We start from the raw sequence: 22,783 nt of genomic DNA, 5'->3' as shown, positions 1-22,783 counted from the left end.
TTCATTTTATTGAAATAAAAAATTCATATACATGTATATATATAAAAAAATATTTGGTAAATTCATTATGGTTTTCATAATACAGTCTTAAATTTTATTATAAATTTGGTATAAAAAATATCACTTCAGTTTCATATGTTTGTTTAAAAAAAAAAAATCAGGTATTGTTCAGCACTTAAAGCATAAATTTGTGATGGCCTTATTTTTTCATTTTATACAACTCCAGCTTTTCCTGTTTCAATTTCAAAAAATCACGTTTATAATAGTACTCCAAGCTATACGTTCTCTTCGCATACTTTTCTGTCTCAAGAGCACTTTTTTTGATCTCTTCCAATGTTTTCAGCATCTCTTCTTAAACATTTTTTTGATTTGCTGTCTGCTCTTGCAATAGTTTGAGCCTATCGTTTTTGCTGCACTTTTTCGATTTGCTTTTCGTGGCCTCTCCTCATCAGGTGCATTTGTCCACTTACTTCCAAATTCTTATCCGATTCTAAGTTATCACTATATAATCGCTCCACAATCATATCTTCACATTCTTCATTCGCATTAGTACTAAGGCCATGCTCTTGTCCAGGTGGATCTACACTGGTCTGAAGACTTAACAAACCCATTATAGACTCTTCTGAATGCGTAAAGATATTTAACCTGTTTGGTCCACCACCAGTTGCACGGCATTCCACTATGTTCTCCGACAATTTTGTTTTTGTTTTTGACTTCATGTCAGCCCACACCTGAGACGACAAAAATAAAGTTGTATTATACAGAATTGACTTCTATGGTTCTTTAGTTCACCTTAATCCACTTTTCCGTCGTTCTTACTGGTGGTCCTAAACAGTTCAGCTCCACTGTTATATCATCCCACTTTTTTGTCACCTGAACCTTTGTGCAAGTTCATTTTGCTATATGGGAATTTTTTTCCATAATTGAAACCAGTCTTTCAAGCTGTTGTTTTGTACTCACGACCTTGGACCTATATACAATTAATTCAAATATTTTAAAATTACTACTAGGTAGTAAAAAATTAGAACATAAATACAAAAAATTTACATTTTAAACAATTCTTTTTCTGTTCGATACAGCGTCGACAACAAATTTCTATTCGCTACAAAATTCGGTACACAACGAAAATTTCGACAGAGATGAGGTGTCATAATACCAACTTCTAATTCGATTTTCGATGTTCGATAGCCAACGAAGATCGAAGATCGAAAGATGCTCATAATAGGGGCCAATGTTATCCGGAAAATCATTATCTTTTAATCATACTGTTATTTCTTTCTTAACCTCATTGTGGTAAGTGTCGTCCGATATATTCAACATTCGTTTTATACAGCCCATTGCTGTATTAATTATCATTGTCTTAAGATGTTTCGAATGAAAATACATGATGCGTCCTGATAATGTTGATTTCTTATACCACACTAACTTGATTTGATTGTCTTGTCTTATTATAATTGAGTCGAGATAGTGAACTTTCCGTCGTCTTCGAGTTCCGTAGTGAATTTAATATGTCTATCAAAAGAATTTAATACGTCCAGTGTGTTTTGTACCTCATTTTCATTGACTATTGTGAATATGTCGTCAACGTATTTTGTGAGTAGCCTCGGTTTGATTGTTAATTTTTCCACGCTGTTATCCAGTAACTTTTCCATTAAAATGTCTGCAATAACTGGTGACGTTGGTGATCCCATTGGTAATCCTCTCAGTTGTGTATAAATAATGTCGTTGAATTTAAAATATCTGTTCTCTTCAATGCAGAACCATTCAAGGCAGAACTTTAAAATTTCCATGAAAATTTTCTTAGGTATTTTAGTGAATTTTTCTATTATGGTTCATTTTTCTAGTATAATGTCAAGTGCAAGTTGTGTTGGAACACTAGGAAACAGTGATACAACATCGAAAGAAATCATTCTTTCATCGTCATAATATACGTATTATTAATTTTATCTTTGAAGTCAAGCGTATTTTTAATATTATAATTCGAATTCGTTGCCAAGTTTTTCAAAATGTTTGCAATATATTTACAAAGGCCGTAGGATGGTGATGAGGAAACAGAGCATATGGGTCTGAGTGGAGTACCTTCCTTGTGAACTTTTGGAAGCCTGTAGATCCTGGGAGATAGTGCCGTTGTAGTGATCATATTATTTCTTTCCGACTTGGAAATAATACCCATTTTAAAAAGTTTATCTACTAGACCGTTGTTTTTAGTTTGTAATCTGGATATGGGATCTTGTCTTTGTACTCTATACATGGTCAAATCATTTAGAATTTCATTCATTTTCTTATAGTAGTCATCTATTTCCATTGCTACAGTTTTATTTCCTTTGTCAGAAGTTAGAATTCGAATATTGTGATTTTGTTTAAGAAATTTACGTGTTCGTTCCACTGTGTCCACTATTGCACGATCTATTGCACTGGGTTTGTTTGTTTTTGCATGTTCTTTTACCAACAGAGAAAATTTTGTGCGCGACTCCTCTTGTTGTTCTTTACTTTTGTGTGTTTGTATTAGCTCTTCACCGTCCGCGATGTATTTAAATAAAGGGAAATTCTTGTCCTCAATTGGCAGCGCAAACTTTGGACCCTTGGTTAAGAGCGATTTTATATCTGGTGGAAAATCCACTTTGGTATTATTTATGAACCAATCTTGCTCTTTGTTGTTATCGCCGAATATGTTGTTTCGTTTGTTCCGTAATTCCTCATACTTTTCCTCTTGTTTATTTTTCAATGTTAACGTGAGTTTGTTGCCTACGTATTCCTGACTCTTAATAAACGCTTTAAAATCATCTTCGCTCAGACGTTCCTTCAGATTTATTGTAGTCTCCTCTGCCTGTTGTTGTTGCTTTCTTAATAGTGTATGTTTATGTTTAATAAGTAAATTAAGTATTTTTGTGTGGTAGTTATAAGTATGTCTATCTACAGTTTTGTCCGTGTTTTTGTGTATATCTACGTCGAAACTAAATAATTTTTTACATTGTGTTGTATTTTTGATAAACTTAGGGATTAACCTAGACTTTCTACATTTTAATAAGAATTTTAAACTCGATTTTAGTTTTACCAATTTCTTAGATATAAGTTGAAATTTGTTGATTGTTGCTTTTACGTTGTTGTTGTTATTCTTTATCTCCGCATATACCATTTTGCTGCTGATTTTATGCTGACGGCGTGCCTTCCGTTTCTGTATTATGATTGTTTAGCGACCTATTAAATTTTACCTTTTTACTTGCTGGCTCGAGGTCATATAAATAAAAACACGGTGTTTATATTTTGTGCCAATACAGCAACAATCAACAAGTTTCAACAGTGAGGTTCGAAAGTTACAATTGAAGTTCAAAAATTTCAATTCAAGTTCAGAAAATTTAAATTCAAGCTCAGAATTTCTATTTGTAGTTCAGAAAATTAAAATTGAAGCTCAGAATTTCTGTTTGTAGTTCAGAAAATTATAACTGAACTTAAATTGTAATTTTCTGAACTTCAGTTGTAATTTGCTCTGCTGCAGTTGAAATTTCTGAGTCTCAATTATAATTTACTGAACTTCTATTGAAAATTTTGAACTTCGATTGTAATTTTTTGAACTTCAATTGCAACTTTCAAAATTTTTTTATATAAAATGAACAATTTAACATTTTTTCTGATAGTTAAAGTGGTGAATTGCCTACCAGAGGTTTTAAACCACTTGCATTCTTGTTGGCGCTTCTCTATATTAATATAACAATATCTTTTAAATAATTTCATTAATAGTTAAATATAAATTTTTTCCTTTACATTTTAGAACTGTGTACAAAAATATGTAATTTTACATATCGCAACCTAAACCAAAAAGTATTGCAAGTCATAATCAGAGAACCTTTGGGTTGAATGTTGATTTTTATTTATTTTTTCTTAACAAAACCAGGCTAAACGATAACGTTAACTACAAAAAAACATAAGTTATTTTACGATGCTGTCATGGATCGATTTACACTTAAATACCGTTCAATTTTTTTTTAAGTTTTCACATTTTTTAGTTTAAAATGCGATATATACATTCAGTGGAATAAGTTTAGATTGAGGGTACTTCATGCAATTTTCTTTCTTCGTGATTTTGCAATAATAAACGTAGGTACTCATACTAATTTTTAGTTTTGAATAAGGGCCATTTAGTTGATGGTATTGGTACTGTCAGTTAAATTCATCAGCAATTACTTATATTCAAAATATTTTTTTGTTATACATCTCTTTTATAAATTTTGGTTAAAAATTATTGACAAATTCGTTGCAATTGAATTGCTTTAAAAATCTTTGCAAACTTTACGAGATTCTTGAATATTATTTTAATTAGAGCATAAAAAGCTTAGAATAGTAACGTAGGAAAAAACTTAGAATTATTTCAGTTAAGTTCATCACAAATATTTATATTCAAAATACTTTTTTGTTATACATCTAGTTTATAAATTTTGGTTAAAAATTATTGACAAATTCTTTTCAATTAAATTGCTTTAAAATTCTTTGCAAACTTTACGAGATTGTTGAATATTATTTTAATTAGAGCATAAAAAGGTTAGATTAGTAACGTAGGAAAAAACTTAGAATTATTAGATTCTTAGATAATCTTTAACCAAGATTCTTTCAGTGTGTGTTGTTCGTTGCATATTAATTTCCAGATCAAGAATACTCAAAGGTGTCGTGGCATCGTCTTGTTGGTCAATCGCGCGCCGTAATATCCAGTGATGGGATGCTGCATGCGCCATTCATTATAAAGTAGCGAAGGCACGGTCCTGCGCAAACACATCGCCATCCTATGTTGGCAAAAGATATGCGGAACTGTAGAGGAAGAAACATTTTTAAGATTTAATAAAATCAAAAATTTTAGTTGTGCTAAAAATGGGTAAAGTATTGTATGTTAAAGTATAGCAAAGTCTCAGCGGCATTGTCCTGGTGAAAATTGAGTGTGAATAGGTCTTATTCTTCATTCTCAGAAACATTTACAAAGGTACCTCGTAAGATATTAAAAATCCTACACGCTTTTTGCAATAACTTCAAAAAAACTCACATTCAAACCGGTATCATATCCCTACTTCTGTTTAAATTGTACATATCAATAGCTATCTTCACCACCAGAAGGAGTCACTATTATTTCCTACACCATATCGTCGCCAAGCCTAAGGATTACCCACTGGAAGAAGCTACAGGCCTGCCAAAATACTGCCCTCAGAACCGCCACGGGTTGTCTCTTTATGTCCCCAGAACACCATCTATATAATGAGGCGAGAATACTCCCAATAGGTGAAAGAAATGAAATGCTAACCGAACAGTTTCTGTTGAATACCCAGGAACATGGGCATCCCAACAGACATCTGATTGATGAGCTAACACCGCCCAGGGTCTTAAGGAATCACCCCCGTAAGCACTATGAGGAAATACGGCACCTGAGAACACAGCCGTATGAAGCCAAAAAACATAAGCAGGTCCTTGGTGAACTTCATAAACAGGCGTCGGACCTCTATGTCAGGAATTGCCCGGTGAATTCAGTACTCAAAGAACAATACCCTAAAATTGCAGAATAGGAATGTTGATGTCTGCGTATAGCTCGTACAGCTCATCATTAAATCTTCTTCGGTACTCGCCTTCGCCAACGTGTAGAGGTCCATAAATCTTTCGAAGAACTTTTCTCTCGAACACTCCCAAAGCCGCTTCATCTGCTGTTGTCATGGTCCATGCCTCTGCCCCATATAGCAGGACGGGTACGATAAGTGACTTGTAGAGTATGATTTTCGTTCGCCGAGAGAGGACTTTACTTTTCAATTGTCTACCTAGTCCAAAGTAGCATTTATTGGCAAGATTGATTCTTCGCTTGATTTCAGTGCTGATGTTGTTGCTAGTGTTGATGCTGGTTCCCAAATAAACGAAGTCTTTTACTATTTTGAAAGTATGGCTGCCAACAGTAGCGTGGTTGCCAAGGCGCGTATGCGCTGACTCTTTGCTCGATGACAGCAAGTACTTCGTTTTGTCCTCATTCACAATCAAACCCATCTTTACCGCTTCTTTTTTCAGCATATGCCAGTAATTGCACGCTTTTATAGTATTATGTTCCAGTGCGGTTAAGTTCTGCAGCTAGTATAATTTTCTCCAGCATCAAATTAAAGAAATCGCACGATAGGGGGTCACCCTGTCTGAAACCTCGTTTAGTTTCGAACGGCTCGGAGAGGTCCTTCCCAATTCTGACTGAGCTGATGGTGTTGCTCAACGTCATTTTGCACAGCCGTATATGTTTTGCGGGGAAACCAAATTCAGACATAGCGGCATATAGGCAGCTCCTTTTCGTGCTGTCGAAGGCGGTTTTAAAGTCGACGAAGAGGTGATGTGTGTTGATTCTCTTTTCACGGGTTTTTTCCAAGATTTGGCGCATTGTGAAAATCTGGTCAATGGTAGATTTACCAGGTCTGAAGCCGCACTGATAAGGTCCAATCAGCCGGTTCACGGTGGGCTTCATTATTTCGCACAATACACTTGAAGGGGCCTTATATGCAATATTAAGAAGGCTGATTCCACGATAGTTGGTGCATTTTGCAGTATCTCCCTTCTTGTGGACTGGGCAAAGAACACTTAGATTCCAACCGTCGGGCATGCACTCGTCCGCCCATATTTTGCTAAGCTGCTGCATGCGCCTTACCAACTCCTCGCCGCCGTACTTGAATAGCTCCGCAGGCAATCCATCAGCGCCCACGGCCTTGTTGTTTTTCAGTCTGGTTATTGCTATTCTAACTTCGTCATAATCGGGCGGGGGGACATATATTCCATCATCATCGATTTCGGGATCAGGTTCTTCATCTCTGCGTGGTGAATTGCTGCCTCCATTTAGGAGAGCAGAGAAGTATTCCCTCCATAATCTAAGATTATGGAACTCGTCTAACACCCCTCTCTTTATGGTCCACCCCTGTTGAAACAGCAAGTTTCCTCGGACTCCCGTTGGGGGACATTGATGACAATTTGTGATTGTTCAGACCTATTGGATGGGGCGAAGCACTGCTACAACAACAACATCAGAAGGCACTCGAAGACGATGCCTCAAAACTAACAACAAAAAGCAATAATTATCATTTCACTGACACAAATTTTATAGTTCTTTCTTCCGTAGTTGGACACAATCTTTTCATAATATTACTTAACAATTTAAGATTAGACATTTTTTTCAAGTTGTATTTTGACTTACCAGCAACAATAGAATCATGTTTAATTGTACGCTGCACAATCATTGTACCATCATGTAACGAAGCTCAGTTTCTTCCAAAAATTGTTCGGCACTGCAACGTAAAATCAGTGTACATGTTCTAGCATTAACGCAACCTTTAAATAATTACAAACTATAAAAATAAAATTAATGTCAAACCCACTATCAAACCTTGGAAAATGTTGAAATGTTCACCACCAACTTGACGTTCTTCAAAGTAATCACATTGACCCAAAACACTTGAATTAATATCATTAGTTGTAGTCATAACAAATCTTCTTCTGGTACACTAACAGAACATTTGACGAACTGCAAAATACTGTGTACCAACATCACCAATTGGTAGTTTGGATAACATAACATTGGCGTCGTACTTGGCTAGTTTATTGTACAGAATATGACATTCAGCATCAACAATTTTCGGATACTCTTGAACATTATCAATACGTACTTCAGCATTGTCACGCTCAGCCTTGAATTCCAATTCTATATTTAAAATTGCGATTTTATATTTTTTGTATGACGTCGGATCCACCAAAGAAAAGTACAGCGTCCACAACCATTTTAGAAAAGAAATCTTTTTGTTGATGAATAAGTTTGGAGGATATTGCTGTGGCAGCGCATTTTTCCAATAAAGCCCGTTGTTGTTCCTTTGATTGGCGCTTCGACATGTTCAGCCATGTCATATTTTGGTCATGCATACCCTGCAAAAATTGTTGGATTACGTGTTCCATTTTCTTCATGTTGGAGTACTCTAACAATACTCCTTTGCAAAGCGTTTGCGGACCACCATCAGCCGATCATTGCTCGTTTTTTAACGACCGTGATCACAACACGATGACGATTGAACAGAGTTGCCAAAAGTAAAATATTGCATACAAATAACAGCCCTTCAAAAAACGCGAGTACTCTATAAATAATGTAAGGAATACTCCTTTGGGAGTATAGGACTGCTCCAAATCTAATCTGTATTCATACAAAAAATGTGCTCCAATTAACATTGCTATGTCCTAGGAGAGGAGTAGGAGATCCCACTCTCGCTTTGTTTGTGAGTATTCCATAGAGTACATACGTGAGAGTACTTTCCAAGGTACTTTCACTGTAGCACTCCATGGAGCACCCACAGAGGATCATATGCCAAAGTACTAAAGAGGAATTGTGTCGGAAAGAATTATCGAAGTGAATTTAATTTAAAATGAAAGTAAATGAAGAGGGGCAATATAACTTTTATATTTTATACTACGAATATTCTTATGTTATTTAGCATTTGCGTGAATAAAGAAACTAATATAATATGTATACATAAAACCAGTGCGCTGTTGCATTTTATAAGAGTTGCCAAAGTAAAATTTTATTATCAGTTATTTGCATGCAATATTTTACTTTTGGCAACTCTGTTCGATCGTCATCGTGTCGTGATCACTGGCGTTAAAAAACGAGCAATGATCGGCTGATAGTGGTCCGCAAACGCATTGCAAAGGAGTATTGTTAGCGTACTCCAACATGAAGAAATTAGAACACGTAATCCAAGAATTTTTGCAGGGTGATAATGAAATTTTACTATGGCAACTCTGATAAAATGCAACAGCGCACTGGTTTTATGTATACATACTATAGTATAGAGAAATATTAGTTTCTTTATTCACGCAAATGCTAAATAACATAAGAATATTAGTAGTATAAAATATAAAAGTTGTATTGCCCCTCTTCATTTACTTTCATTTTAAATTAAATTCACTCCGATAATTCTTTCCGACACAATTCCTCTTTAGTACTTTGGCATATGATCATCTGTGGGTGCTCCATGGAGTACTACAGTGGAAGTACTTTGGAAAGTACTCTCACGTATGTACTCTATGGAATACTCACAAACAAAGCGAGAGTGGGATCACCTACTCCTCTCCTAGGACATCGCAATGTTAATTGAAGCACATTTTTTTATATGAATACAGATTAGTTTTAAAACACTCTTATACTCCCAAAGGAGTATTCCTTACACTATTTATGGAGTACTCGCGTTTTTTGAAGGGAAATTATAATGCTTTGCGTATAGCTTTAATGATGATACGTGCATGCACACCTTCCTCAACATATGGCTTAACTTGTTTTAAGATTTCACATGCTTAAAGTACTACTGAAGTGGTGCCATCGCCGACCTGATAAGAGAAACATTTTTATATGTATTTAATTAGCGAGCTTTTCTCATATTGCTTTATACAATGGTTTTTGTAATTGATATTAGAGAAAAATTGTAAGTTTACAAACGGCGATGGTTACTGGGACATTTTTCTGAATTTCACTTCTTCATCAGCTAGCTTTTCGGGAGCTGAGGGTTGAACTCGAATCTCGAACATTCACATCAGTGCAAGCCTTTAGTTGCTAAGCCATATGAATGTCCCGTTGTTCGCTGTACAATTGGTCTCTAACGCCCCGATTCTAGTGTGGTAACAACATTCTTCTCCACGGTAACGAAATCATGTGGCAACTTTTACACCCTTTTGGTATTCTACCCGCGAAAGTAACCGGATAATTTTTTATCCACAAAAGTAGGTGGTTACATCGAAATAACCTCACAACAGCTGTTGTTTAAAAAAAGGCAAAACTGAAAAATAAAGAATTGTAAGCCCAAATAAGTAAAGATAATAGTAAAAGAGTGTTGTCTATTGCTATACATATTTGTTTACATTATGTACTTTCACAGAATAAAGTACAATATACCTATGTATAAACTTATCATGCATAATATGCATATACACATCGTTCCGTTCATTCCCCTACAAGAAACGCTGATAGTTTTACTAATACACTCACACTTGTAATTGACAATGCTGATCCTGCGATGACGTAAACATTGATACTCAAATTTATGTATGTTCCTTTGTTCGCTCACGCATGTCCGCATGTTCCCAACGACAGCCTATAATCATGAAAAAGGACTCAAACTGGGAAAGCTTCGGACACCTGGTACAGAACAAAAGAACATGCAGCAGATACCATTATGCATGTGAGACAGATACATAATTCTCATCGGAATTTTATGTATGCGAGAACAGTTTATCCGATTTAATCATGTTGTCACTACTGACTGTCATGTGACTATCAAATGATTATCACGGTTGTCTTGTTATTTTTTAAATTTCGCCATTTTCTACCGACGAAAACCATATAAAAAATAAGTTTAAAAAATGAAAAAGAGAGCATTTCAAAGCTCCATGCTAAAAGAAAAAAAATTGAAAATAATATTAAAAAATGCCATTCCGACAGAATGTATGGGGCGCACTCAGAAAATTGATACGCGAAAAATAATAGTGGTTAGTGGTGATTCATTTTTAAGTGTGTTTACGCATGAGGAAAGCGTTCTTCTGTTGTTTTGTTATTTTCTGAATTTAAATTGAACATTCTGAACTCGAATTCTTATAAAACTATTTATTTTAAACAAATAAACACGTACAAAATTAAAAACGTAATGAAATAAAGTAAATAAAAAGCAAAAAGCATTGTTTCATTTTTGGCGGAATATAGCAATGGTCATTTATGATAGTATAACAGTCAAACCTGATATCTACAGTAAACTATCATTTATGACACTTTTTGATAGTTAGAGTGTCAGCACTGATCTCGGAAAAGGAATGAGAGTGTGCAGTATGGCTATATACTTAATCAATAGGCCATGTTGGTGTATAAGAAGGAGACAAAAACTCACACGTACACAGTTGTTTACATCACATTTGCGCAAGTCCTCTTAAGTTTTTGATAGAAAGTTTGTATGAGGCGCTGATCGTTAGGTTGACATTGCTGACAATCAGATGATAGTCATATGATAGTCAGTATTCTTGTAGGGTCGTTAACCTCGTATCTACAAGTGAGACATTTTCGGTAAAGCGAACACGGTTGCCACACCATGTTTTCATTTGGGACCAAAAAAATAAAATATTTCTTGTGTCAAGATACTTAGTTTTCAACTACCTTGCGCGGCTTAACACCACAATAGTCCTGGAATTCCTTGAAATCATTGAGCTGGGTGAGAAAGATTTAAATATCAAAGTGTCAAAAGAGAAGTAATGCATAGAATTTGTTTATATAAGTTTTGAAAGTGTGAGGCTCGCGGCAGAGTGCTCGCTATAAGCTATGCTAGGCGAGAAGCAATTTTTATATTCATATATTTTACATAGTGTTGTATAACCGACCGAAATATCTAGCCGTTATTAATATTATTATAAAAAACGAGTTTTTTTATTAGTCGGTTATTTCATCAACAATTAACGACAATGTGTTTGCCAACACTTTTCTTTTTAATGCCTGGCATAAATTATATCCTAGGTGAAATGTTATTGTTCTAGTACATTTTACTGACTGAGCAATTTTTTATGGTGAGAGTTCCATTGAGGTATATTCAAAATTATATGGGGGTTAACGAAACTGTGGCGAGTTTTTGGGCAATATTGTGAATTTTCACCTGAGTGAAAAAGAAAGAAAAGTACCAATCGTGGCTACTGCCTAAAAAGGACCAAAATTGAAGAAAAGGGACCAGCGGACCAAATGGGTTTGGAAGGGACCATTTTTGGTCCAAATGGACCAAAGTGGCAACCGTGAAAGCGAAGAAAACTACCTTTTAAATTTCTCCACAGACACTGGTGAGTTTATAGGTGATGACAGCGTTACCACTTGGGCCAGACTCGCGAATAAAAGAACTGGTAACGATATTCGGTTACATAATATTCTGGGAACTATTTTACCGGTAACGCTCAGAATCGGGGCGTAAGAGTTGCCTTTTTGTTTATATTCCTTTTGATCACCATGTAGGCACATACACTCTGTATGTAGTTTATTCCTAATGGTGTGGATATGATTTTTAGGCGCGCTTTTGAAAGCTTAGTAACATTTTTTCGGATTTTTACAGTATTTGATTTTAATACTTCTGCTGTTACTATTATATCAATATGATCATATGTATTTAATTAGCGAGCTTTGCTCATATTGCTTTATACAATGGCTTTTGTAATTGATATTAGAGAAAAATTGTATGTTTACAAACGGCGATGGTTACTAGGACATGTTTCTGAATTTCACTTCTTCATCAGCTAGCTTTTCGGGAGCTGAGCGTTGAACTCGAATCTCCAACATTCATATCAGTGCAAGCCTTTAGCTGCTAAGCCATATGAATGTCCCATTGTTCGCTGTACAATTGGTCTCTAAGAGTTGCCTTTTTGTTTATATTCCTTTTGATCACCATGTAGGCATATACACTCTGTACGTAGTTTATTCCTAATGGTGTGGATATGATTTTTAGGCGCGCTTTTTAAAGCTTAGTTACATTTGTTCGGATTTTTACAGTATTTGTTTTTAATACCTCCGCTGTTACTATTATATCAAATGATCATATGTATTTAATTAGCGAGCTTTGCTCATATTGCTTTATACAATGGTTTTTGTAATTGATATTAGAGAAAAATTGTAAGTTTACAAACGGCGATGGTTACTAGGACATGTTTCTGAATTTCGCTTCTTCATCAGCTAGCTTTTCGGGAGCTGAGCGTTGAACTCGAATCTCCAACATTCACATCAGTGCAAGCCTGTAGCTGCTAAGCCATATGAATGTCCCGTTGTTCGCTGTACAATTGGTCTCTAAGAGTTGCCTTTTTGTTTATATTCCTTTTGATCACCATGTAGGCACATACACTCTGTATGTAGTTTATTCCTAATGGTGTTGATATGAAAGCTTAGTAACATTTGTTCGGATTTTTACAGTATTTGCTTTTTAATACTTCCGCTGTTACTATTATATCAATATGATCATATGTATTTAATTAGCGAGCTTTGCTCATATTGCTTTATACAATGGTTTTTGTTATTGATATTAGAGAAAAATTGTAAGTTTACAAACGGCGATGGTTACTAGGCCATGTTTCTGAATTTCACTTCTTCATCAGCTAGCTTTTCGGGAGCTGAGCGTTGAACTCGAATCTCCAACATTCACATCAGTGCAAGCCTTTAGCTGCTAAGCCATATGAATGTCCCGTTGTTCGCTGTACAATTGGTCTCTAAGAGTTGCCTTTTTGTTTATATTCCTTTTGATCACCATGTAGGCACATACACTCTGTATTTAGTTTATTCCTAATTGTGTGGATATGATTTTTAGGCGCGCTTTTGAAAGCTTAGTAACATTTGTTCGGATTTTTACAGTATTTGTTTTTAATACTTCCGTTGTTACTATTATATCAATATGATCATATGTATTTAATTAGCGAGCTTTGCTCATATTGCTTTATACAATGGTTTTTGTCGCATGCCTGACGTTCTTAACGTTAATAAACGAAACGAAGTCACTTCGTTTCGTTTATTAGCGTTGATTATCGTAACGAAATGATATCGTTTCGTTCGTTAAGCATGCCTGGTTTTTGTAATTGATATTAGAGAAAAATTGTAAGCCATGGCGGAACCATACAAGGTGGCAGCATGGTGACATACCTTCAGACATAAATAAAAATTCCATGTACTTTGTTTTTGTAAATTCAATGGACAAATGTCAAAATAGTACTGCGCTGGAGGTTGCTGTATCAAATCAAATAAAAAAAGTTTATATTCAGCTGTCGCATGCTGCCTCTTTGTATCGTTCCGCCATGGGTAAAGCGAAGAAAACCAACTTTTAAATTTCACCACAGACATTGGTGAGTTTTTCGGCGCTGGCAGCGTTACCACTTTGGCCAGAATCGCGAATAAAAGAACTGGTAACGATTTTCGGTTACATAATATTCTGGGTACTATTTTACCGGTAACGCTCAAAATCGGTCCATTAGAGACCAATTGTACAGCGAAGAACGGGACATTCATATGGCTTAGCAGCTAAAGGCTTGCACTGATGTGAATGTTGGAGATTCGAGTTCAACCCTCAGCTCCCGAAAAGCTAGCTGATGAAGAAGTGAAATTCAGAAACATGTCCTAGTAACCATCGCAGTTTGTAAACTTACAATTTTTCTCTAATATCAATTACAGAAACATTTTTATTCTACACATTCTAATATAACAAAAAACTTACCTCTGCATTTTGAGATTTGGCGATGTCGACTAGAGTTTTACGGCTGGATGCACAATATCCAATAGTTTCATAATGGTTGCCCCATCATTTGATATTGTGGCCCTACCACTGGAATCAACAATATGTTTTGCCATACTGTTTGCGTCCACAATTGAATGCGAGGCATTGATGTTGGATATGAGTTGAGGTTCTACCTTGAGAGCTATCGGTACCCAAATATTTTTTACACAAAAACTCATGTACCCAATACAAGTTCAGGACGTTCATATTTATCGACACGCTGTCCGGTGTGGCTCAAATGTTGGAAATATTCAGTTGGCACTGTTGAGAAAAAATATGGATCAATGAACACAAGTAAAAGTGAAAGAGTTTTTTTACCATCTGTTGTTACTTTACACATTAGACATTGGAAACGACGACAAATTGCATATTAGCCTTGCAACGATTACATCTAATTGGACCCATTTCACCAAAATTTACAATGGGTGGCTCATATTCACCCTCAACCGTGAGTGCCATTGGCGAGATGGTAAGTGTAAAGGACAAAACTGTTGTTTTTAATAAATCAGCTGTTGCAGGTATGCAATAAAAAAAGGCCTGCAAACGAGAAAGATCAATGTAATTGCCAAACAAAAAATTAATTTCGAATATCGATACCTAACGTAACGTGGCGAGGAGTTACCCTGATCTTGTACCACATATTTTGTGGTCACCAATGGTGGTAATAAACCCTGTTCATTAGTAATAAAAGCACCATCATATCCTATAAATAATGTAAGGAATACTCCTTTGGGAGTATAGGACTGCTCCAAATCTAATCTGTATTCATACAAAAAATGTGCTCCAATTAACATTGCGATGTCCTAGGAGAGGAGTAGGTGATCCCACTCTCGCTTTGTTTGTGAGTATTCCATAGAGTACATACGTGAGAGTACTTTCCAAGGTACTTTCACTGTAGCACTCCATGGAGCACCCACAGAGGATCATATGCCAAAGTACTAAAGAGGAATTGTGTCGGAAAGAATTATCGAAGTGAATTTAATTTAAAATGAAAGTAAATGAAGAGGGGCAATATAACTTTTATATTTTATACTACGAATATTCTTATGTTATTTAGCATTTGCGTGAATAAAGAAACTAATATAATATGTATACATAAAACCAGTGCGCTATTGCATTTTATAAGAGTTGCCAAAGTAAAATTTTATTATCAGTTATTTGCATGCAACATTTTACTTTTGGCAACTTTGTTCGATCGTCATCGTGTTGTGATCACTGGCGTTAAAAAACGAGCAATGATCGGCTGATTGTGGTCCGCAAACGCATTGCAAAGGAGTATTGTTAGAGTACTCCAACATGAAGAAATTGGAACACGTAATCCAAGAATTTTTGCAGGGTGATAATGAGATTTTACTATACCAACTCAGATAAAATGCAACAGCGCACTGGTTTTATGTATACATACTATAGTATAGAGAAATATTAGTTTCTTTATTCACGCAAATGCTAAATAACATAAGAATATTCGTAGTATAAAATATAAAAGTTGTATTGCCCCTCTTCATTTACTTTCCTTTTAAATTAAATTCACTCCGATAATTCTTTCCGACACAATTCCTCTTTAGTACTTTGGCATATGATCCTCTGTGGGTGCTCCATGGAGTACTACAGTGAAAGTACTTTGGAAAGTACTCTTACGTATGTACTCTATGGATTACTCACAAACAAAGCGAGAGTGGGATCACCTACTCCTCTCCTAGGACATCGCAATGTTAATTGGGGCACATTTTTTGTATGAATACAGATTAGTTTTGGAACACTCTTATACTCCCAAAGGAGTATTCCTTACACTATTTATGGAGTACTCGCGTTTTTTGAAGGGTAATTGTAATGCTTTGCGTATAGCTTTAATGACGATACGTGCACGCACGCCTTCCTCAACATATGGCTTAACTTGTTTTAAGATTTCACATGCTTAAAGTACTACTGAAGTGGTGCCATCGCCGACCTGATAAGAGAAACATTTTTATATGTATTTAATTAGCGAGCTTTTCTCATATTGCTTTATACAATGGTTTTTGTAATTGATATTAGAGAAAAATTGTAAGTTTACAAACGGCGATGGTTACTGGGACATGTTTCTGAATTTCACTTCTTCATCAGCTAGCTTTTCGGGAGCTGAGGGTTGAACTCGAATCTCGAACATTCACATCAGTGCAAGCCTTTAGTTGCTAAGCCATATGAATGTCCCGTTGTTCGCTGTACAATTGGTCTCTAACGCCCCGATTCTAGTGTGGTAACAACATTCTTCACCACGGTAACGAAGTCATGTGGCAACTTTTACACCCTTTTGGTATTCTACCCGCGAAATTAACCGGATAATTTTTTACCCACAAAAGTAGGTGGTTACATCGAAATAACCTCACAACAGCTGTTGTTTAAAAAAAGGCAAAACTGAAAAATAAAGAATTGTAAGCCCAAATAAGTAAAGATAATAGTAAAAGAGTGTTTTCTATTGCTATACATATTTGTTTACATTATGTACTTTCACAGAATAAATTAGAATATACCTATGTATAAACTTATCATGCATAATATGCATATACACATCGTTCCGTTCATTCGTTAACCTCGTATCTACAAGTGAGACATTTTCGGTAAAGCGAACACGGTTGCCACACCATGTTTTCATTTGGGACCAAAATTCATCGAAAAAAAGGACCAAATTTTTGTTTTATTATATTAGTATAAAACACAAAATTTTAGGATGTTTCCATATAAAATTTTACTAAACATAGTGAAGACTTTTCTTTAATTCAAGCTGAAAAAACAAATATATGTGCATGCAACCAAAAATGATAATATATTTTGACATAGGATAAGTTTATGTCCTCCACCAACCAAACGTTGTGAACATAGTTTTGGTCACAAAGCTCTTGGTTCTGGAATTATGTTGTTGATTGCAATGAAATAAAATTTATAGTGCAGCTAGGTTTTAGTAAGAAACGGTTCAAAATTTGCGTTCTGATGTTGCCGAACTATGTATGTGGTATGTAGTAAATCATAAATGAAACTAGGCTATTTTTATAGATGATTACTTTTTCCCTTGCTGTTTAAACTTCATATAAGAGCCTAGATTCAGTAAGTGTGAGTTTTGATCCCAGGTCTCAGGGGTTCTGCTAGCACCTACGGGAATAATTTTATACAAAACATTTCTTCCGAAATCAAATATCTTTTGCATTTTTTTTCCTTCTGTATTCGAGTTAAAATATTTCTTGTGTCAAGATACTTAGTTTTCAACTACCTTGCGTGGCTTAACACCACAATAGTCCTGGAATTCCTTGAAATCATTCAGCTGGGTGAGAAAGATTTAAATATCAAAGTGTCAAACGAGAAGTAATGCATAGAATTTGTTTATATAAGTTTTGAAAGTGTGAGGCTCACGGCAGATTGCTCGCTATAAGCTATGCTAGGCGAGAAGCAATTTTTATATTCATATATTTTACATAGTGCTGTATAACCGACCGAAATATCTAGCCGTTATTAATATTATTATAAAAAACGAGTTTTTTTTTATTAGTTGGTTATTTCATCAACAATTAACGACAATGTGTTTGCCAACACTTTTCTTTTTAATGCCTGGCATAAATTATATCCTAGGTGAAATGTTATTGTTCTGGTACATTTTACTGACTGAGCAATTTTTTATGGTGAGAGTTCCATTGAAGTATATTCAAAATTATATGGGGGCTAACGAAACTGTGGCGAGTTTTTGGGCAATATTGTGAATTTTCACCTGAGTGAAAAAGAAAGAAAAGTACCAATCGTGGCTACTGCCTAAAAAGGACCAAAATTGAAGAAAAGGGACCAGCGGACCAAATGGGGTTTGAAGGGACCATTTTTGGTCCAAATGGACCAAAGTGGCAACCGTGAAAGCGAAGAAAACTACCTTTTAAATTTCTCCACAGACACTGGTGAGTTTATAGGTGATGACTGCGTTATCACTTGGGCCAGAATCGCGAATAAAAGAACTGGTAACGATATTCGGTTACATAATGTTCTGGGAACTATTTTACCGGTAACGCTCAGAATCGGGGCGTAAGAGTTGCCTTTTTGTTTATATTCCTTTTTATCACCATGTAGGCACATACACTCTGTATGTAGTTTATTCCTAATGGTGTGGATATGATTTTTAGGCGCACTTTTGAAAGCTTAGTAACATTTTTTCGGATTTTTACAGTATTTGTTTTTAATACTTCTGCTGTTACTATTATATCAATATGATCATATGTATTTAATTAGCGAGCTTTGCTCATATTGCTTTATACAATGGCTTTTGTAATTGATATTAGAGAAAAATTGTAAGTTTACAAACGGCGATGGTTACTAGGACATGTTTCTGAATTTCACTTCTTCATCAGCTAGCTTTTCGGGAGCTGAGCGTTGAACTCGAATCTCCAACATTCATATCAGTGCAAGCCTTTAGCTGCTAAGCCATATGAATGTCCCATTGTTCGCTGTACAATTGGTCTCTAAGAGTTGCCTTTTTGTTTATATTCCTTTTGATCACCATGTAGGCATATACACTCTGTACGTAGTTTATTCCTAATGGTGTGGATATGATTTTTAGGCGCGCTTTTTAAAGCTTAGTTACATTTGTTCGGATTTTTACAGTATTTGTTTTTAATACTTCCGCTGTTACTATTATATCAAATGATCATATGTATTTAATTAGCGAGCTTTGCTCATATTGCTTTATACCAGGCATGCTTAACGAACGAAACAATATCATTTCGTTACGATAATCAACGTTAATAAACGAAACGAAGTCATTTCGTTTCGTTTATTAACGTTAAGAACGCGAAATTAACGTTAATTTGACGATCTTAACGTTAATAAACGAAACGAAGTGACTTCGTGCCGTTTATTAACGTTGATTATCGTAATGAAATGATATCGTTTCGTTCGTTAAGCATGCCTGCTTTATACAATGGTTTTTGTAATTGATATTAGAGAAAAATTGTAAGTCTACAAACGGCGATGGTTACTAGGACATGTTTCTGAATTTCACTTCTTCATCAGCTAGCTTTTCGGGAGCTGAGCGTTCATAAACATGTCGAAGCGCCAATCAAAGGAACAACAACGGGCTTTATTGGAAAAATGCGCTGCCACAGCAATATCCTCCAAACTTCCCTAAAAGAAACGCTGATAGTTTTACTAATACACTCACACTTGTAATTGACACTGCTGGTCCTGCGATGACGTAAACATTGATACTAAAATTTATGTATGTTCCTTTGATCGCTCGCGCATGTCCGCATGTTCCCAACAACAGCCTATAATCATGAAAAAGGACTCAAACTGGGAAAGCTTCGGACACCTGGTACAGAACAAAAGAACATACAGCAGATATCATTATGCATGTGAGACAGATACGTAATTCTCAACGGAATTTTATGTATGCGAGAACAGTTTATCCGATTTAATCAAGTTGTCACTACTGACTGTCATATGACAATCAAATGATTATCACGGTTGTTTTGTTATTTTTTAAATTCCGCCATTTTCAACCGACGAAAACCATATAAAAAATAAGTTTAAAAAGTGAAAAAGAGAGCATTTCAAAGCTCCATGCTAAAAGAAAAAAAATCGAAAATAATATTAAAAAATACCAAAAGCTGTCGGAATGTATGGGGGCGCACTCAAAAAATTGATACGCGAAAAATAATAGTGGTTAGTGGTGATTCATTTTTAAATGTGTTTCCGCATGAGGTAAGCGCTCTTCTGTTGTTTTGTTATTTTCTGAATTTAAATTGAACATTCTGAACTCGAATTCTTATAAAACTATTTATTTTAAACAAATAAACACGTATGCTTTTATCACGTACAAAATTAAAAACGTAATGAAATAAAGTAAATAAAAAGCAAAAAGCATTGTTTCATTTTTGGCGGAATATAGCAATGGTCATTTATGATAGTATAACAGTCAAACCTGATATCTACAGTAAACTATCATTTATGACACTTTTTGATAGTTAGAGTGTCGGCACTGATCCAGGAAAAGGAATGAGAGTGAGCAGTACGGCTATATACTTAATCAGTAGGCCATATTGGTGTATAAGAAGGAGACAAAAACTCACACGTACACACTTGTTTACATCACATTTGCGCAAGTCCCCTTAAGTTTGTGATAGAAAGTTTGTATGAGGCGCTGATCGTTAGGTTGACATTGCTGACAATCAGATGATAGTCATATGATAGTCAGTATTCTTGTAGGGTTATTCATCAAAAAAAAGATTTCTTTTCTAAAATGGTTGTGGGCGCTGTACTTTTCTTTGGTGGATCTAACGTCATACAAAAAATATAAAATCGCAATTTTAAATATAGAATTGGAATTCAAGGCTGAGCGTGACAATGCTGAAGTACGTATTGAAATTGTAAGTTTACAAACGGTGATGGTTACTAGAACATGTTTCTGAATTTCACTTCTTCATCAGCTAGCTTTTCGGGAGCTGAGCGTTGAACTCGTATCTCCAACATTCACATCAGTGCAAGCCTGTAGCTGCTAAGCCATATGAATGTCCCGTTGTTCGCTGTACAATTGGTCTCTAAGAGTTGCCTTTTTGTTTATATTCCTTTTGATCACCATGTAGGCACATACACTCTGTATGTAGTTTATTCCTAATGGTGTGGATATGATTTTTAGGCGCGCTTTTGAAAGCTTAGTAACATATGTTCGGATTTTTACAGAATTTGTTTTTAATACTGCCGCTGTTACTATTATATCAATATAATCATATGTACTTAATTAGCGAGCTTTGCTCATATTGCTTTATACAATGGTTTTTGTAATTGATATTAGAGAAAAATTGTAAGTTTACAAACGGCGATGGTTACTAGGCCATGTTTCTGAATTTCACTTCTTCATCAGCTAGCTTTTCGGGAGCTGGGCGTTGAAGCCTTGGTTTGTAAACTTACAATTTTTCTCTAATATCAATTACAACAGCAATATGAGCAAAGCTCGCTAATTAAATACATATGATCATATTGATATAATAGTAACAACGAAAGTATTAAAAACAAATACTGTAAAAATCCGAACAAATGTTACTAAGCTTTCAAAAGCGCGCCTAAAAATCATATCCACACCATTAGGAATAAACTAAATACAGAGTGTATGTGCCTACATGGTGATCAAAAGGAATATAAACAAAAAGGCAACTCTTAGAGACCAATTGTACAGCTAACAACGGGACATTCATATGGCTTAGCAGCTAAAGGCTTGCACTGATGTGAATGTTGGAGATTCGAGTTCAATGCTCAGCTCCCGAAAAGCTAGCTGATGAAGAATTGAAATTCAGAAACATGTCCTAGTAACCATCGCCGTTTGTAAAATTACAATTTTTCTCTAATATCAATTACAAAAACCATTGTATAAAGCAATATGAGCAAAGCTCGCTAATAAATACATATGATCATATTGATATAATAGTAACAGCGGAAGTATTAAAAACAAAAACTGTAAAAATCCGAACAAATGTTACTAAGCTTTCAAAAGCGCGCCTAAAAATCATATCAACACCATTAGGAATAAACTACATACAGAGTGTATGTGCCTACATGGTGATCAAAAGGAATATAAACAAAAAGGCAACTCTTACGCCCGATTCTAGTGTGGTAACAACATTCTTCACCACGGTAACGAAATCATATGGAAACTTTTACACCCTTTTGGTATTCTATCCGCGAAAGTAGCCGGATAATTTTTTACCCACAAAAGTAGGTGGTTACTTCGAAATAACCACAACAGCTGTTGTTTAGAAAAAGGCAAAACTGAAAAATAAAGAATTGTAAGCGCAAATAAGTAAAGATAATAGTAAAAAAGTGTTGCCTCTTGCTATATATTATATATATGTTTGTATTATGTACTTCCAAATTACAATATAGCTATGTAAAAACATATGCATGTGTGTACATATATACACATCGTCTCGTTTATTCGTTAACCTCGTATCTACGAGTGACACATTTTCGGTAAAGCCATGGCGGAACCATACAAGGTGGCAGCATGGTGACATACCTTCAGACATAAATAAAAATTCCATGTACTTTGTTTTTGTAAATTCAATGGACAAATGTCAAAATAGTACTGCGCTGGAGGTTGCTGTATCAAATCAAATAAAAAAAGTTTATATTCAGCTGTCGCATGCTGCCTCTTTGTATCGTTCCGCCATGGGTAAAGCGAAGAAAACCAACTTTTAAATTTCACCACAGACATTGGTGAGTTTTTCGGCGCTGGCAGCGTTACCACTTTGGCCAGAATCGCGAATAAAAGAACTGGTAACGATTTTCGGTTACATAATATTCTGGGTACTATTTTACCGGTAACGCTCAAAATCGGTCCATTAGAGACCAATTGTACAGCGAAGAACGGGACATTCATATGGCTTAGCAGCTAAAGGCTTGCACTGATGTGAATGTTGGAGATTCGAGTTCAACCCTCAGCTCCCGAAAAGCTAGCTGATGAAGAAGTGAAATTC

General features: G+C 35.4%; 1 protein-coding gene across 6 annotated transcripts; it reads right to left on the bottom strand.

Annotated features, from left to right (window-relative positions):
• LOC137244508 (uncharacterized) lies at positions 1 to 15,000 on the bottom strand. Of its 6 annotated transcripts, none has more exons than XR_010951065.1 (10): positions 14,901 to 15,000; positions 14,622 to 14,840; positions 14,244 to 14,564; positions 9,469 to 9,809; positions 9,288 to 9,363; positions 7,379 to 7,911; positions 7,190 to 7,323; positions 1,048 to 4,800; positions 793 to 970; positions 1 to 731 (listed from the first exon to the last, which is right to left on the bottom strand). XR_010951065.1 is itself a non-coding variant. In XM_067773569.1 (8 exons), the coding sequence occupies exon 8, from the start codon at positions 3,134 to 3,136 to the stop codon at positions 1,907 to 1,909; it is 1,230 nt and encodes a 409-aa protein (XP_067629670.1). In that variant the 5' UTR covers positions 3,137 to 4,800; positions 7,190 to 7,323; positions 7,379 to 7,911; positions 9,288 to 9,363; positions 9,469 to 9,809; positions 14,244 to 14,564; positions 14,622 to 14,840; positions 14,901 to 15,000; the 3' UTR covers positions 1 to 1,906. The 6 variants fall into 6 exon arrangements, 1 of the variants encoding a protein (XP_067629670.1); XR_010951066.1 differs by having other exon boundaries at positions 1 to 970; positions 7,379 to 7,585; positions 7,659 to 7,911; XR_010951062.1 differs by having other exon boundaries at positions 1 to 970.
• Between the last annotated feature and the right edge of the window lie 7,783 nt (positions 15,001 to 22,783).

The sequence above is a fragment of the Eurosta solidaginis genome, chromosome 3 (genome assembly GCF_040869045.1).
Source record: "Eurosta solidaginis isolate ZX-2024a chromosome 3, ASM4086904v1, whole genome shotgun sequence".
Taxonomy (NCBI): Eukaryota; Metazoa; Arthropoda; class Insecta; order Diptera; family Tephritidae; genus Eurosta; species Eurosta solidaginis.
The sequence above is the reverse complement of the archived record's forward strand: the minus strand, read 5'-3'. Positions and strand labels throughout refer to the sequence as shown.